The following is a 17,642-nucleotide window of genomic DNA, read 5'->3' on the forward strand; positions in this document are numbered from 1 at the left end:
TCTATATAGGCATTCGCTGCAACGTCTAATTACCCAGCGATGAAAGTAACTGACGACTACCTAGGGACCAGCACCCGAGGGTCTCTCAGTCACCTGGGGTGCCAGACACGAGCAAAGCCAACAGCTTCACCCCCTCATCTGGCAAATTGCTGGGCACAGCAAACAGAGCCTAGAGGTCTCCCACCACCGAGTGCAGCTGAGGCGACCGGCGGGGCTCCCTGAGAAGGGGTGAAGGCAAGGAACGCCCCGGCTGGCTGGAGAGAAGGAGAATCCTGCCTCCTCAGCGGCTTGCCGCCCGGCTCTGAGGCCCGTTGCCCTTAGCGAGGAGCCGCTTCGCTTCTCTCCACCCACACCGGCTCCTCGCGTGCGGCTACCGCTGCTTTCCCTCGCTTGGGTTTGAACTACCCGCCCTCACCAACCGCTGCCGCACTGCCTCCCCCGCCCCCTCCGCGCTGCGGCCCTCAGGAGAGCGGCGCCGCCCTAGGGCGAGGGCAGGGCGTCGGCGGGGTGGAAGCCTGAGGAGAACTGTTCCGCCGAACGGGAGAGCCCGCTCCTCCGGGACGCGAGAAGATACCGGCACGGCTCGCCTTTCTCCTCACGCTTTCTTCTTCAGCCCTGCGGCCACCCCCGCCCCACCCAGCCCACCATTAAAAGCGCCCCTGCGTCCTCCCTCCCTCCCTCCCGCTCTGCTTCCTCTCAGGTGCCTGGCGAGGGTGAGGTTTTTCCCGCCTCGGTGAGAGGCTTCTCAGTTCCCTGCTGGGGGCGCCCAGGGCTTGAGGGGTGGCTTCAGAGGCGCTGGTCGATCACGGCCAGCCAGAGGCTTTCACAGATAACGAGCCTTATCTGCGCCACAACCTTTAAGCTTGGGTTATAAAGGTGCTAATTAATTCGAGTTGATCGGTACGTTTGTACTCGACGGCCCGGGAACAAAGCAATCGCAGAGGGTTTGTCAAGTGCCATATCCTTTAAATCAGCTGCTAGTCGGGCGGGAGACGCCCCGTGATATCGCCTAGTTTTTGTCGTGGTTTTAGTTAATCTGTATATTAAAAAAAAAAAAAAAGCCAAACCACAAATACTTGGGTGCCTGTTTTTCCTGAGCTCGATAAGGATAACGTGGGGCTACCCACGCTCACCTACCTGCTGGCTTCAGGCAGGCGAGGGGAGCTGCCGGCGGCAGGGGACCGGCAGGCCTTGCAGCCGCCGCCCTGGGGTGAAGCAGGTGCTTGCCACACAGGGACATAGGAAAGGCCGAATAAATCATCGTTGTGTTCTCCTTCTGCTGGGTATTGCTCTCCTTCACCTCACTAATACAACATTTACCCCCGGTTATTTCTAATTTTTCTAGTTCCTTCTCTGTTTACACTTCAGTTTTCTTCCTCCACCAGAACAATGTCAGATCTGAACGAGAGATGTAAAACTGTCATTTGTGACTCTAAAAGCAACACCTACATTTAAAGAAGCAAAGCAGAGGCTTTCCAGAGAAACGCTGACATTAAGTAACATAATTCCTGTACATGAGGTTTGGCAAGTTTGCAGCCTTCCCCTTTGGCAACGTCCACTCCTCTAGCCTTGCAAAGCCAACCCGGCGGGTGGGCAGCGGGCAGAGGCGCCTGGCAGGCTGAGAGGGGCCTGAGGAAACACGGATTTTAAAGTTACCTACCCAGAGCCGGGGGAAACTGTGACGTTTTTAGATAAAGAATATGGGTTTGTGTTACGGATAAAAAAAAAGAGAAAGGCTATTGGGGTATCTCCCCCTTCCTTTTTAGAAGGAGAAATCATTAGAAACTTTATGGGATTAAATACAAGTTTTTCCGAAAGTGCTTTCTGTAGTATCGTCTATTTCACGTGAATCAGAATAAATTATTTTTCAAATAGCTGTAGGTATTTACAAAATAAATTACCTTTTCTGTGAAATTGGCAGCTTGCTAGCTCCTTAAAGCGGGACACACCAGCTGCAAGTTCTGTTTCTGTCACTCAAACCCGGACCGATTTATGTGACTTGGGTTAAAAATAGCCAAGAAATTGAACAAGTTGTAATTGCGGCATTTAATGCAATACACAGAAGCATCACACTGAAAAGCGTTCATTTAACAAAAAAAGTCAGAAAAAAAACCCAAACAAACAAACAAAAAAACCCTCCCAAACAAAACCCCAGCCAACACCTGAGAACGTTGCTTCTAAACAAACAAATTGAGGTAAGACAGTCTGCAACACACTCGCGCTGCGCTCCGATGCGCCCGCGTTTCCTTCCCATCCAAAAAGTACCCCTGCACCTCCCCACCTCGCCCCACAAGCCTTTCCTCACGCTTTCCTACCAATTCCCCAGGAACTCTTTCCCTTTACGGGACCGTGGAGGTCTCCCACATTGTCCTAACCCCTTCTGTTACTCTAAATCCAAGGAGCATCTTTAGGGCTGGTAAACACCAGCCCATCAGGATGGGGTTTTACCGTTAAAGCGCTCCCCTCGGAGGAGGCGGGCTTTATCACAAACGGCTGAAGCAACCGAAGCTTTACGACCTGGTAAAACATGCTATTTTTCCAGGTCCTCTTAAAATTACCGGTTTGAATTAAAATTACCTGTTTAAAATACAAAAAGAGCCTGGAGAAATAATACCGGTTGTTTGGGGGGTTTTGTTTGTTTGTTTGTTTGTTTATTTATCAGAAGGTGATTACTTAGTGTGCATTTGCCAGGAAAGGCAGGGTTGAGGCTTCCCCCCCGCGCTCTGATTGAAACTCCCGATGCACACCCACACCGGCGAAGACCGCGGGGAGGAGGGGACGCGGGTAGCAATGTCACGGGGAAGTCAGGATGGAGATTAACAGCTTTGCCTTTCGCGTACCGTTTTTCTTGCACGTGCTTTATTCTGGTGCTCCAGAAGCGATATTTAGCTTTATTCATACACAGCAGTACGGAGAAGCAGGTGAGCTGTCTAAAATCATAACTGTATTTTCATTACGTTTAACTGAAATACAAACCTGGGAAAACCGCAACTATTTATTATTCCTCCAGTTTATTTTAGATAAGCTACAGGTCATGTATGAAGGTGATTTGCTACTATGAGAACAACATCAATAAATTACAACTGATAAAACCTCATACATATCAGTGCATTGGGGTGCTTAGGAAATGTTTATTCAGCATTCAGAAAGAGAAAAAGAAAGACCCTTCCTGAAACTAGGGAACCTCTTGAATGATGGAGTCATTTAAACTGGCATATTCACAAAGCACAGTATTTGTTAAACATTTTTCTAGGAATAAACCAAAGATAGCTAACTTTCCAAGACGCCTATCGAAGATTCAAAATTGATACCGCCGGCGAGGTTGAGCCACTGACCGAGAGAGCAACCGGTACCGTTTAAATCTGGTTTGTTCTGTCTCCGCTCAGTGCGTACGGGAATCGCCGGCATTTGAACGTCTTTCCTAACAGCGTCCTACCGTTACAATAGGTACCATCGCACCTTCTAAGGGTGGTTTCATACGTGTGATACCGCCCAGAAGCTTAAAATTATAGAGGTGTGGTTTTTTTAATCCTCGGATCTTAGGTAAAACGCTTCTGAAAACAGACAGGCCCTTGCGGTGAAACACCCCGGCGGTGTTTTAAAAACCTCCGCAGCCGCACGGTCGGACCCGGCGCGGGGCATTCGGGACAGGTCGGCTACCACCGGGTGACAACACCGACTACGTTGTTCGGTCTTACGCTGTCCCACCACGCAGCTGCCGACTTTCTTCTGAGGAAACTGACGCTGCTATTCATACGAAAGCTTATATATGGCAAAAATGCCACCAACTACTCTGTGCTTTCTTTTTCAAAGCGGCTAACACCGACCGCTAAGTATTTATTACTGTCTCAACCTAATTATTCCGCGGCGAGGAGGCCGGAGCTTGCTGGCGGCTGGCTGCCGGGGACCGACCGACCGACCAGCCGGCCGGCCGGCCGGCGGGGGCAGGGCTGCGGTGCGGTGCGGTTCGGTTCGGTGCGGCTCGGCAGGGCCCCCGGGCGCCTGTCCGCCGCGCCGTGCGTACCGCTGGCTCGCGCGGCCGGCAGCATAACGGCACGCCCTGCGGTACACGGCTCCGGGCGGCGCTGGGCGGGCCCCGCCTCCGCCGGCGCCCCGTGCGTCGTCATCAGTCGGCGCCGAGGAGAGGGTGAGGCCGGCGGAGTGGCTTGCGCAGTGAGTGGGGGTCGGGGCTCGCCTGGGGGTTTCGGGCGCCTCTCTTCGGAGTCGGTGGTCCCTTTCGCTGCGGGGGGGTGGCGGCGTGGCCGTGGCGAGCAGGGAAGGGCCCGGTCCGACCTCGTGGCCTTCCCTTCTGCGTAAAAGCCGCGCGGGGCGGTGGGAGAGGCCGCGGTGCGGATATTGGGGTGGGCTGCGGTGTCTGGGGCTGAGGGGCCGGTGGGCTGTGAGGAAGGACGTCCGTCCGTCGGTCCGTCCTCCTTCGTGGGCTCTGCGGGACGTGACGGAGAGCGCGTTTGCCTCTCTTCCAGGTACCTGTGCCGTCCTCGGCACGAGCAGCGTGGCCGGCGCTCCACGTCTTCGCGGTAGGTTACGGGCGCAGCCCAATGCGCGTAGGGGCACCGGTGTGCCTTTTGGCTGTGTCGGCTTGGCAGCGCTCAGAGCTGCAGGGTACGTGAAGGCCGGCTAAACCGTGGCGCCTCCCTGCAAAATAATAGCTGTAGGTCACTGCTGCCTTTAGCAGCAGTATTACTGTGCTGCATGAGCAGCACCAGCTCAAGTTATTTAGCAGCAGCTGTGGTCCTCCTTGGCTCAGCTCTCTGTTTTAGAAGATGCTGCCGTTTTCAAGTGCTAGTGGGTGACTGCTTGTATCTTACTGTAATGTACTGATGCAGAAGGAATATAACACACGTGCGTTAAGATGGCGCTATGGTTATGGTAGAGCAAAACCTTACTTGAAAGCTGTAGAGTTTAATGAGTTATCTCCAGTTCTCTCAAATGGAGTGGCATAATGGTTTTTTTCACAAGGTGGTTTGTCAAGTGCTGATCAGACTCCCTTAAAGGATGAACCATTTCTGTCAAGCCTGCCCTTCTGTCTTCAAGACCTTAGTTTTCCCAGATGAATTTATACTGAAACAAACTGTGAAGATCAGAGAAATAATCCTTACTGTAATATTAAGCAAAAGCATCCAAGAGTCGTGCTTGTGAAGAAGAATCATGAAGGCTATTCACTGGCACAAGCGTTAGGAATTCTTGTCTTCTGTGTCAAGCAGAACAGAGGCACAGAAAACAGCAACCTCAAAAAAACTGCAAAGAGATATTCATGTTCTAGTCTAGGCTTGCATTGGGTGGAAAAAAGTGTTTACTATCTCCCTAGTGGTTATAGTAATAACCTTAAAGTTTATAGTTGCAACCGTATTTAGATGTTAGGATAGGATTACTTAAAGCTTGGTAGAATGTTTGTGGAGTATATGCAACTATTCAGTCTGACAAAGGAATGCTTGAAGAGTACCACTGAGTTATCAAACTCTTGATCAGTTTGGTAATCATATGCACCTATGTTAGGATTTTGAGGGCAGATTTTCTTCTCTTTGGCCCCTCATTGTTTTGTTTGTTTGGGTTTTTTTAATTCCTATTACTCTTTTACCTACAGTCTGTTCCCAGGATTTTTAATCCCTTAGATCAATGAAAAGGTAGATTAGCTTAGCTAGTGTATCAGAGGGGGTGGAATACAACAAGGCATATCTTGTTCATGATAGCACTGTTGTTATGTGAGTAATACATAAGAAATTATTTATTTTTATGTTTCCAGGAAGGAAATTCTTACCATTGGCAGGAGGGAGGAAATAAAATATTATTAATTGGGCTTTAATGTTTAAAATCCTGTTTAATAGAAAATGTTGTGCTGCCTCCATTTTTGGAGGTTTTCTATACCAGGTTGGTAAAGCTCTGAGAAACCTGATGTTACTTTGCTTTTGAGATGTTGAACTAGATGACTTTCTGAAGTCTCTTCCAACCTGAATAATCCAATGTCCTGTGTTTCAAATACAGATGGAATTTGTGTTTACTTTTAAGGCAGTTTTCCATCTTCTGTTAGCTTTAGATTGAGATATTAAAATTATTGTTTATACCTTGAAAAAATTGTTAAAAAACTCCCAAAACAACAACAACCAAAACCTGGTGTGCACGTTGTGGTTTGTTTGGTTTTTTTTTTTTTTTTTAGAACATGGATTCACAGAAGGATGTTCAGCCTCCAAAGCAGCAGCCAATGATTTACATTTGTGGAGGTAAAGAAAAGACATCAGTGAATTTTTTTATTTGTTACTGGAGATGTGGTGTTTTAATAATGAAGAATGCATAATCATTATACTGAAGAGTACATAAATGTAAATAATTGCAGTGTGGATCCTGATGTTCTTTAAAGCTTTACAAACTGATGGTACCACATATATTGGGAGTATATGGATGACAATGTGGAAGTAATTCACTAGTGCTTGTGTTGCTGCGTGGAGGTTCTCTATCTCCAGAGGGTGCTTTCTCTAAGTGTCTGCACTGTCGTGCAGATAGTGGACCTTCTAATTTAGTGCATCTCGGAGAGTTTTTTTTAAATGCGTGCGGTCACTCAGCTTTTATTGAAGTGCAATAATCAAATTCTCTCTTACCTATAGATAAGTCAACAACTTAAAATTGGTGATTTTGAGTTGTCACTTCAGGAATCTCTGAAATATTTTGTCCTTTAAGAAAATAAATGTGGGGCTTGGGGGACTGAGCTGAAGTTTTCATTAGTAGAGAGTCTAGTTGTATCAAAAGTGGACTGTATTCTGTGCAGTAATAATTTGGTGATTTTTAGCAAGATCCTCTTTGATCTTAATATAAGTGAAGTTTGTGAATTATTTTTTTTTAACGGTATCTTGATATCATTCGGCTCTTGATACAAATTCACTACAATTATTTTTTATTATGTTTGTTTGCCACAAATAGGAATTTGACTGTTATGACTTTTGAAAGTTACCTATGCATTAACAATGTTGGTTTTGTTTACCCACTCCCTTTATCTTCCTCCATCATATCAGAATGTCATACAGAAAATGAAATAAAGGCAAGAGATCCTATCAGATGCAGAGAATGTGGCTACAGAATAATGTACAAGAAGAGGACAAAAAGATGTATCCTTTTACACATGCACTTGAATGCATTTGAGAAGCTGTGGATGGAGACAAGTTATATAAGGGAAATGGAATGGAAGATTTGAGTAATTATGTAAGAATCCTTCAAGGCCAAAAATCGATACAATAGAGCAAAGTACTGTAGGGAAATCTCTGCAGTGTGATTGGGCACCTTGTTTTCTTTTCTGGCACTTTCTCTGTTTTATTCCACTTTCTGTGCAAAATATAATAAGCTAGGATAGTCTTCTGGGTGACATACTGTGAATTGTTGATATTTTTCAGCCTTTTAAGAAAAGGAAAGTGTTGTGGGGTTAATTAAAGATGACTTTTGAAATGCTTTTATGTAGTTAGTTGTGACCTTAGATTTAGGCAGTCTCTCCCCACCTCCCGACCCCCAATCTTTTTTCTCCCTAATCTTTTTTCAACCACAACGCATTTTTTCCTTTAACTGCACTATTCCAGTGGTGGTTTTTGATGCCCGATGATGTCTGCTGAAGATATAGTGACTTCATGATGCAGTTTAATCTTTCTAATAACTTTGCTCTGTAAATCCATTCATGTACAAATGCACGTTTTTATTGTGTTTTAAGAGATTGAAATATTAAAGTTTACTGTGATACTAAATTTTGTCTATATTGTCTTCCAGCAATAGATTTCTGAAGCTGTCATTTAAATTGTAGTCAGAGTATGCAGTAATTTAAGTTCAGTGGTATTGTATTCTTTTTGAGTTAACCTTGTTTTCAGTACTCTCATCTAAATTTGTTTGCATTTTAACTTTATTAAACTTTCTTGTTAAACATTGTTAAACATTCTTTGGACTTCTATGAACTGCATAAAATAACTGGTTTGAATAAATTCCACTGAAAATAAATAGAAGGCTACACAAGGCTAGGTCTGAAACACAGATCTGGATTTCAAAAGAGCTTTCAAAGGACCCGAGACACCCAAGTCAGCCACCCGATTATGGAGAAAGTGTCAAAAAAAGTCATCTCTCAGAAGAGGGGAGGGAAGCAAGGTAGACATTAAGCAGCAATGTGTAAACAGAAATTCCCAAAGTGCTTCTCGAGTTGGTTGTACTCAGGGAAGGAATTAGATCTGTGCTATAAAGATAATTTGGGTAGAATCCCAAAACTAAAATAGCATCTTGCTTTGCTTTTCAGGTGACTTCTTGGGGGTCTGTAATAAAAAGATTGAAGTGGGTGTTTTGTATTGATGAGCTGAAACTTTTTGCATCTGTCTGGAGTGTGTGTTAAGTCATAGTAAAATAGCCTTATTGCAGAAGTGTACTACAAAATACTGCTGGTGTGTGCCTGATGCTAATTTAGCCTCCTTAAGTGCTTCCAAATACCAATTTTGATGGTGCTAATGATGCTGTTAATGATGAGATACTATGTTTAACTCTTACCTTAGTACTTACTAAGGTATCTTTGTTACAAGCTTCATGACCCTGTACTGGCTCATAAATGAACTACAGTGGGTTGTTTTAGGGGCTAAAAAAGCATTCCTGAGATTTTGTTTTGGAGCCGTTTGGTTAAGATTTTCTTGGGTCTCTTACCAGATCTTAGCTATGAAGACGTATCTTATCTAGGTTGTTCCTTGGAAGCCAGATGCACAAGCCAGGTGCACCCGAGTGTAAATGATAACATTTTGCTGTCCGGTTGTTCACCCGACTGGCGTGCACAGCGTGCACCTTAGGCCTGCACAACAGAAAGAAGGGCTCGGCTGTTGACGTGACTGCTCAGAGGGGTGAGCTGGAGGGTTGCCCGCTGAAGAGAGGGCGCTCCCAGGGCCGGAAAAGGTCTGGAGGGAGTGAGGGATGGGTTTGGGTGAACTGCGGCCGGGCTGGGTGCCTCTGTCTGCCCATAGAGGAGCATCCCCTGCCCTCAGGAAGGGGTGCGGACCTGCTTTAGGAAACAGTGCCGGGGGAGGGCAGGGCTGACGGGCAGTACTGCTGTACGCACCGGGGGAGACCGGCGCCGGGAGGGGGACGGGTTGTTCGAAGCTAAATAAAATACTACGCTGAAAACAAACAGGTGATGTTTTATTAAAGCTACACCCCCAAGGGAGGGGCGGGTGTGTCCGTCCCCTGCCGGAGGTGGAGGGCTGGGAGCTCCTCCGCGCCCCTTCCCGCCGTTTTCCTCCGCCCTGACCGGGGGGGCCTCGCTCCCGCCCGGCGGAGGACGGGGGCGCGCAGCGCGGCCTCCGCCACAGCCCAGCTGCGCATGCGCGGCGGCCAGCGAGGGCCCGGCGTCCCGCGGCTGAGGCGAGGGCCGGGTCGCGTCCGTCTCCCGCGGGCAGCGCGGCAGCGGGCAGGTGGGTGTCGGGGTCCGCCACGCGCCGCCAGTGTCGCCGCTGGAGCTCGGCGGGGCGCCGCGGGAGCCTCGCGAGGGGCTCGCTGGGGAGGGCAGCCCGGTGTCCGCCCCGTCGTCCGCCATGTTGTACATAGCAACAGTTGCTAGGCGCGGGCTGGCGCGCTGCCCCGGCGCCGGCTGCGGAGAGAGGGGAGGCTTTGGTGTCGTTCTGAAGGTAAATTCCTGGCTCCGGGGGATGAACGTTGTGCAGTCGGAGGCCGCGGAGCAGGGCACGGTGCTGCGGCTTCGGGGAGCTGCCCGCAGCCGCCCGGAGGAGAGGAGCGCGTTTGGCTGTGGCGGTGCCGTGGCCCCGCGCAGCCGAGGTGCCCTGGTTACCGCGTTGCCCGAGAGCTGCTCCCTAACGTTTATGGAAATACCGAAACGGGAGAGAATGTTGCCGTTTTGTCATGAGTGCTGCTCTTGCTTTTTACTGCTGTCTAATTATTTCCTGTATTCGTCTGTCTCTCCATGCGTGTTGCTTCTTTTCCTATACTGAAACTGTAAATTCTTGGGGCAGAATGCTATCTTTGTGCAATACCTAATTATGACCAGTTATTATTTAAGTGATACTGTATTGTAAACATTTTTCTGCAACTACAAATTAATATGTGTAATTATGCTAGGCATTAGAACACAATTATTTTAGTTGGGTTTATATCCATACATAGTTGTTACCACATACTAGCTAGCTGCCCTTATTGTACTTGTCAAAAATAACTGATCACTTTAAGCACTGTATAACATGGGGGGGGAAAGAAGAATTTCTGCTCCATAGAGCTTGGAATCAAAATATGAAAAGATGCAGATAAGCAGATCAAAGGTACAGGGAGACAGGAAGCGTCCAGTTTGAACATCTCACTTCATCAGTTACAGACTTACTGGAAAAGATTCAGATTAGTACAGTAATATAATCAGAGACTTAGAAAATGCAGTTAGTGAGGAAAGACCAACAACTGGATTTATTTTGGCTACAGAGAAAGCAAAGGTTATCATTCCATTAAGTACACTGAGTTGGTTAACATATTCCCTCTGAAAAAAGTAGAGGGTCCTGCACCATTTCTCCTTCATCCCCACCACACTTGGTTAAAATAGGTAATACCATATTGTGTTTAAAGAAAAACAGAGAATGTGGTAGGCAGAAATTGGCAATTTTTCTTTAAGCAGTCTTTCCGACTTGTTCTGCCTTGCAGGAGCAGCAGAGTTGTACGTATTCTTTTTCTAAAACAACTCATTTATAACCATACTTATATCAGTAAACCTCTATCAAGAACAGTTTGTGTGATCAGGTCTTCAAATTTGAAATTTTTCTTTTGTGGCAACAGGTCTGCTTCCATAACAGAGTATTACTTCAGAGCATGAGCAGGGTTATTCCTTAAGTCTGCATTGCTTCAAAATATAATTAAGTGCCTACAGAATCACAGTTTTTCCTTCTAATATTTAGTTATGGGTGATGAGTCAGTACCATTTTTGCTGGACCAAGGAACCACTAAAACATACCAAATACCTATTGGTCATCTGGACTACAAGTTCATTGAAAAATGCACAGATGTTAAACACCTGGAAAAGATTCTCAGGGTATTAAGGTAAACATATTTTCTTACCTTCTTTACTAATTATATTCCTGTTCTGTAAAATTCAAAGGAACTCAAATACTCTGTTTGTCTTGAACCTCTTTGTAACTTTCTAGTTTAAAAATTAAAATACAAAGTTAAAGTAATCATGTTGAAAGTGTCCAAATGATAACGCTAGAAATCCAAGTCCTGTTTTAACTATCCAAAAAGTGTGAGTAACTGGATGCCAGGTTTTTCTCAAATGCTGCTGCTGGATTTTGGTTCTGTCATGAAGCCATCTTGTCTGGCTGTTTGTGGTGATTTCATATGCCATGCCTATTTAACTTTTGCTGAAAATGACACGAACAATTTTTTATGCACACTGTGATAATTTTGAACTGAGTATGTGTGTCCATTGGAAAGTTGTTGAAGGTTAACTCAGTGGAATTTTCTGATCAAAATGTTATTAGGGGACAGTAGAATTCAGTTGTAACAGGAAAATAGTCCTCTGCAGTCACTGTGGTGACCACACAAGAGACTACACATGGAGAGAAATATGGAGGATGCAGTGCAGTTTAGTTCTTTTTTGTAACTTTTATATCTTTGCATTTTAAAGGTCTGGTGAAGAGGGATGTTATCCTGACCTTACGTTGTTTTGTGAAAAGCGTATCGAGCATTTAGATCCAAGGAGCAGAGCTCTGAGAAGAGATAAGCCTCCAGCCACAGCTTCTGATTTCACAGCTGAAGAATGGGAAACAATTAATGGTGAACTGATGGTACAGTATAACTCTAATTTATAATGGTCAGTAATATAATCACTTTGATGTATCAATCTTCCTCTTCTTGTGCTTAAGTAGAATGTAATTATTTGATTAAATGAGGAAATGATCAAAGGATTATGTTAAGGTTTTTCAAATTATTTTCTTGAATCAATGTCTCTGAATCTTTAACACCCATTTTAACTCTACAGATTTTTTTTGTAGATTGCTTTTTATTCAAAAAAGCACAATTGGTTTTTGTCTTAATTGCTTTTCCCCATTAAGAGCAATGCATTGTAAGGATAGTTGTTAGGGTCATTGTAGACTATGAAGTATATCTGCTCTAATGCTTTGAGGTACAGATATATTATATATTTATTTTCAGAGCTGGGTGACAGAAATGAATGAAGATGATAAGAAACCACAGTTCCTGAGAACAGACACACTGCATGAAAGACAAGATAACTTGCCTCCTATCCGTTGTTCCAGCAGCTGTCTTCCTGCTAACCAGGTATCTCCAGTTTTCTGATGTATGTTAATTGTATGTCTTTCTAAAATTAGAAAATTTTATACGTACAAACTTCTAGTAATTGAGGCTTTCTTACTAGATTTACTTTGTTAACCAGAAAATAAAAAAGTTTAAGTTCCCTTGCAAGAGACTAATGCTTAAACAAAAGTACCTCCTTAGTACTAGCATGTGTCTTGTAATGTTTTAATTCTGATCAAGAATTCACTTCTGGAGCAAATCACCCTTTTATGTTCTTTGATTCACACTTCAAAGTGGTATTTAAGCATATGAACTAGGTTCCTTTTGGATGAAATTATGCCAGGAGATTTTGTCTGGCTGCCAGTAGGCTTTTTTTCCATGAAAGCAGACAGGAGCTAGTCCAAAATAAATACCCTGAAACACATACGGTATGGATGTTGGATCCTCTGCACCAACTGTTTCACTCTATAGCCACTTCTATATTAGGTTGCACTGGTGTACGTGTACCCTTTGATTCCCCTTATTTTATACCTTGAGTTGGTATTCCAGCTTTAGCCATAAAGCATACTTCCTAATTTATCCATAAAGCATACTTAACAAACATTCAGAACTACAGAACAAACATTTACACTTTTTCCTAGGTATTTGTTTCATCATGTTTTTTTTCCATTTAATTATCTGCCTGAAATATGTTTTGTCTGTGACCAGCTTTTCTTACTAATACTAAATGCAGTGCTATTGGAGGGATTGGCAGAAAAGTAGGTGTGGAATGCGATTTTTTTGAATTGTCAGATGTTATCACGGATGGCTTCAGTCTGATTCCCATGATTTTCTTTGGAATTCTGGGACACTTATAACAAATTCACTAAAGGATTTTTCTTTTTGGAAGTTTGGAATTGAGAATAGTTATGAATGGATCCTTACAGGTCAAGTGATATTTCTTATTAATTGTTAATTTGACAGATTTTATTGGAACATTTATGTATTGGTAAATTCCTGATTTGTGTTCCTGTGTTGTCAGAAACTACTTATTGTCAGCTGGTGCTTAGACATCAGACCAAGGCATTTGGGATAACTAGGCACTCTCCGTTATGTGGTGTACAAAGAGGCTGGGAACTCCAGTGTAATGCTTTGTAAGTGGTTAGTATTGAGACTAAGATGTGCTTTTGTTTTGGGGTGTTTTTTTTCATTAATCTGTCTCTTTCACATTTTGCAACGTATGTTCTTCTTGACTATCCTGTTTTGCTGAGATGAAGAGTGCCACTGTAGCTTTACTCTTGATTTATGTCCTGTATAAGTGTTTCCTAGAACAAAAAATGGTAAATAAAATATGTGAACTCAGTGAATCCAGATTAGAATATAAGCATAAAATGGTGGAAAGTAGCTTGAAATCTAGGATATACAGTTTTACTAAAGAAGATGTGTTCTCCATTCAAAGATGAAATATTTATTCAGATTTTTTTTCTCCTACTTTAAACCATGCAACAGTCTTCAGGTCAAGTTTCTATCAGTTTTGTTCCCCATACAAGGTTTAGGTGTTAGCATTATTACCCAGGAAACCTAGATACAGCTTTATGCCTTATCTATGGTATATGATTTCCATTCCTTTTGTCCAAGAAGATGGCCTCTGAAGTAATTGTAACCTGTCCTGGAAGAGAGAAGAAAGGCCTGAAATTGAGTTTTATTTATGTAGCAGTGCAGTTATACCACTACTAGATCACTAGTGAATAAAGAGAAGCTGTTTCTATACTGTACACTAAATTTATACCTGTAATAGGAAATCTCAAAAAAAAATTCGATTAATATACTTAATCAGTTTTTATTTCTTTTCTTTCTTGCTGATAAAGCTATGTGTAATCTTATACTTTTTAAATATGTTTTGCTAATCAGTTAGGACTGTAATTATTTTTTACACTGGCATCACATAATTTTGTAATGTGTTATCAAGTATAAAATTGGCACGATAAACTTCTCCTTTCTCCTAGAAAGAAATTCACAAACGTTTCCATAATTTCATGTTGTTTTCTGATTGGAGACTGTTCATCTGATCTGATGCGTAAAAAGTTCAGTATCTTCAATGAAGCCAATTCTGGAAATCCTTATTGACCCTAAAATAGCAGATTGCACCAATGGGTACAGGTTTGGTAAATGAAAGCATCTTGTGTCTGTAATCACATTTTCTTGCTGATACTAAACGTAGGTACAGTTTCAATTCACTACTAATAGCTTATAACTCTGTATGGTGTTTCCTTTTTATTGGTGTGAAGTCATGGGGAAGATTTTCCAAAAATGAATAGAAAAAAGAGTGAACTTTATGCAATATTTCCCTCTTTAACACAATATGGAAGTTTCTGTCTTATACCCATTTTTCTTTCATGCTGCCCAGGACTCTGAGGTTACATCTGTACTGCAAAATAAAAGAGGACTGGAGAGACAGCTTGAGTTTTTCTGTTCTTAACTGTCCACATTGCTTAATTATTATTTTTGCTGCCTCACGTTTTCCAGGACAGAACTAAAGCATGGGTTTAAAAATACTTACTTCCAAAAGACTGTATTGATGGGATTTCAGCAGACTTAGGTTCCTTTGCCAAACACAGTTTCCTAATACTATTCCAGAAATATTTCTGTCCTCAGATGCCTCCTCATGCTACAGTCCAGGGCATGCAACACACATGCCAAGTTTTATGTTATAAAAATCCACTGTGATGTTATCTAAATAGTCTTCATATTATTTTGAATACTCTGAACTAAAAAAGAATACTGGTATAGCTGACACAGAATAATAGTGTCTTAGGCCATCACATAGGGCACAAAGCAGAACCAAGGCCAAATTCTGTGTCATCTGAACTGAAGCCAGCCCATGCTTTGATCTTTGGTCCAGAAATTGTTCACTGGGCTTCAGACCCTGTGGGATCCATGCATTGTGAGTTCTGGCAAGAAATATGACAAGGGCAGAGGGGTTTTTTGGTTTTTTTTGTTCCACTGCATGCAAACATATGTTTTTTATCAAAGTCTTTTGGATGAGGTGCTCTGAAATATTACTGATTAAGAAATTCCTGAATCTGCTGGAGCTGCAACTTGGTTACAGTGGTCCCAAGAATATGAGACCTAGAATTTTTTAAATTGTGCATTTTCAAGTCAACACTTCTGCCTTATTCCTTAAAAGGACATGCTGTAGTTCTCTCCCTAAATTAAAGTTGCATTAGTGTAAATACCTTGAGTTTTCTTCTGAGAGTTTCACTACTTTTGTGCTCGTTTAAGTTAAGGATTTCTGTTTTGAAAAAAACATTTTATGTTTATTAAATTAGTAAATTTGTAATCTACACCAGGATGCATACATAATGATAACTCGTATTTCAGGAAGCCATACTTAGGAGTTACCTTCTCCAAACACGCGCTGATCACTAAATGTATTTGTCATTTTGTCTAGCTTCTTGAAAGACTGAGCTTATTAAGAGTAATTCTGAAGTTATATACTATAATAGTTTGTGTAACCTAACATTAGAGATAGTCAGAAGTGTTTACAGGAAGGGTCACATTTGCATTATGTAAATTGAGGTGTTTACATCCAACTGCAGAAATACTTCCTTCTTACAGTGTCACCACTGGTAAAGCTAGTTTAAGAGGTTGCTATTTGTTTCTTTGGTCCAGTTTATCATGTGCTTGGTTGAACTGGTAGATAAATTTAGGGATTGTACTCTAATCTCTATCAAATTGTTTGTTTGAACCTAGATAATTGTAAATCTGCAACTCTACAAACAATTACGTTGGTCCAACTCAGTGAATGATGGATTGCAAGTTAAGAGAAGGGCTGAACGGCCAGGACAGAGTAGATGGGAATATTTTGAACTGGCTGTTCCACTGTGGAGTACCTGTTTGGAACCACACCTTGCTATTAAGTATTGTTGAAGTCAACAAGCAGGGAGGGACCTATCAGAAATATACACGGAGGTAGAAGACATGCCAGAGCTGCCAGCTATGGAGATAAGTTCCATTAGGGCAGGAGACGGGTTGTGATACAAGTCAGTCAATCTGTTATTGGGACTGATTGTTGCAGGAAGGTCCTAAGGATAAAGTTTAGGTAAGGCAAACCTCAGTGATGGAGCTTGTCTAAAAGCTAGAATGAGTGTAAATCATCTTGGGAATTGGCCTGAGTGGAGTGTGAAATAGCCAGAAGTCCAGACACTATTTTGAAGTCAAACATCTCTGTGTTTGTTGTGAGGGTTCCAGGGACTATCAAAATCTGTGCATTGCATTCTCTTGGGAACGGCAAGCCTAAAATGAGGTTACTGATTCAATCTCAGTGTCAAACACCTCATCACAAGGCTGGGTTTTCCCAAGACTTGAGTTCTCCCTTGCTGTGTTGAAAGGATGGTTTGGAAGATGGCAGCACAAGATACTAATTAGGAAGAGCAGTCTCCTATCTGAAAGTTTTATTCAGTGCCTCTGTGACATATAACAGGGCAGTGGAGAGAAAGTGTGAGAATGAAGAGCTCCTCAGATTACAACGATATGTGAAATACATGAAGATTTTCTTTAAAGCAAGATGAATTAAGTTTTCAAGACTATGCTGAGATTAGTAATGAGTAGTTACTAGGAATATGTATTGCAGAAACAAAACAAAACAAAACAAAGTCTGTGAATTTCCACTTTAAAAAAATGTCTTACAGGCTGGCTGTTTCTCTTTCAGAACAAAAAATCACAAAACAAAGAAAGAAACAAGAAAAACATACCACGAGATTACAGTGAATGGGACAAGTATGTTAAATCTTTATATTTAAGTTTTTATTAAATCTTATTTATTTGTTTAATAATGGAACAAGGCGGTTGTTTTTTAAAGTATTTTCCAGAAACATAGTATTAAGGTCAGCATTTCAGGGAATTATAAGACTTTGGTGAAACTTTATGTTTTTCATAATAAATGTTCTGTTGAAATGCAAATGATTCATTGTGGTGCTAACAGCTGAGAACAAGTTAGTCTATACTTCTGTACAAGCTGCATGAAATATAGGAACTCAGCAGAAAATATAAATACAAAGTCATTTTGTTTCACATTTCATTTTTCAGTATCTAAGATAAAAAATTTATGGAGGTACGTAAAAGCAAGGGATTACAATTATCTTATCAGTTTTTTGAAAGCACTTCTAGGGTTATTTAACATATGCTTATAATTCAATCTTCTGTGTATCTAAAGCCACAATTCTAAATTAAAAACAAAACTGGTGAATCCTTATTCCTGCACTGAGCCCCACTGACCTCAAAGAATGAGCTTGAGACAGGTGCGCCAGTTTGCTCAGATGCGATTACACATAATCAGAGGTTTAGACAGTAACTGACTTATTTCTAGAGTGGATGGAGCCCTGATACAAAGATGCTCA

The 17,642-nt window shown here is 42.6% G+C and overlaps 2 protein-coding genes across 7 annotated transcripts in view; both read left to right on the forward strand.

The window, feature by feature from the left end:
- Window positions 1-4,114: 4,114 nt before the first annotated feature.
- On the forward strand, window positions 4,115-7,919 carry POLR2K (RNA polymerase II, I and III subunit K). 6 transcript variants are annotated; one of them, XM_075023690.1, is made up of 5 exons: window positions 4,115-4,171; window positions 4,482-4,538; window positions 6,176-6,239; window positions 7,026-7,118; window positions 7,581-7,919. In XM_075023690.1, exons 3-5 carry the CDS (start codon window positions 6,179-6,181, stop codon window positions 7,601-7,603), a joined length of 177 nt encoding a protein of 58 aa, XP_074879791.1. In that variant the 5' UTR covers window positions 4,115-4,171; window positions 4,482-4,538; window positions 6,176-6,178; the 3' UTR covers window positions 7,604-7,919. The 6 variants fall into 6 exon arrangements, with proteins under 6 accessions (XP_074879791.1, XP_074879792.1, XP_074879793.1 ...); XM_075023691.1 differs by having other exon boundaries at window positions 4,121-4,173; window positions 4,485-4,538; XM_075023692.1 differs by having other exon boundaries at window positions 4,136-4,147; window positions 4,485-4,538.
- Window positions 7,920-9,596: 1,677 nt separating this feature from the next.
- The window catches only part of SPAG1 (sperm associated antigen 1), a 46,943-nt gene continuing 38,897 nt past the window's right edge, over window positions 9,597-17,642 (forward strand). The window contains exons 1-5 of the mRNA XM_075023697.1: window positions 9,597-9,644; window positions 10,911-11,052; window positions 11,636-11,795; window positions 12,163-12,288; window positions 16,955-17,022. Of these exons, the coding sequence (XP_074879798.1) occupies window positions 10,913-11,052; window positions 11,636-11,795; window positions 12,163-12,288; window positions 16,955-17,022 (494 nt within the window). The 5' untranslated portion in view covers window positions 9,597-9,644; window positions 10,911-10,912. The remainder of the gene's footprint in view (window positions 9,645-10,910; window positions 11,053-11,635; window positions 11,796-12,162; window positions 12,289-16,954; window positions 17,023-17,642) is intronic.

Source organism: Buteo buteo, chromosome 3 (assembly GCF_964188355.1).
Source record: "Buteo buteo chromosome 3, bButBut1.hap1.1, whole genome shotgun sequence".
NCBI lineage: Eukaryota > Metazoa > Chordata > Aves > Accipitriformes > Accipitridae > Buteo > Buteo buteo.

Excerpts from the sequence above, each read along its gene's own strand:
- POLR2K (XM_075023696.1), top strand. The coding sequence starts at position 5,824 with ATGTTTAAAATCCTGTTTAATAGAAAATGTTGTGCTGCCTCCATTTTT. Across the intron at positions 5,890-6,175 it reads TTGGAGGTTTTCTATACCAG|AACATGGATTCACAGAAGGA; the intron begins GTTGGTAAAGCT and ends TTTTTTTTTTAG. Across the intron at positions 6,240-7,025 it reads AATGATTTACATTTGTGGAG|AATGTCATACAGAAAATGAA; the intron begins GTAAAGAAAAGA and ends CCATCATATCAG.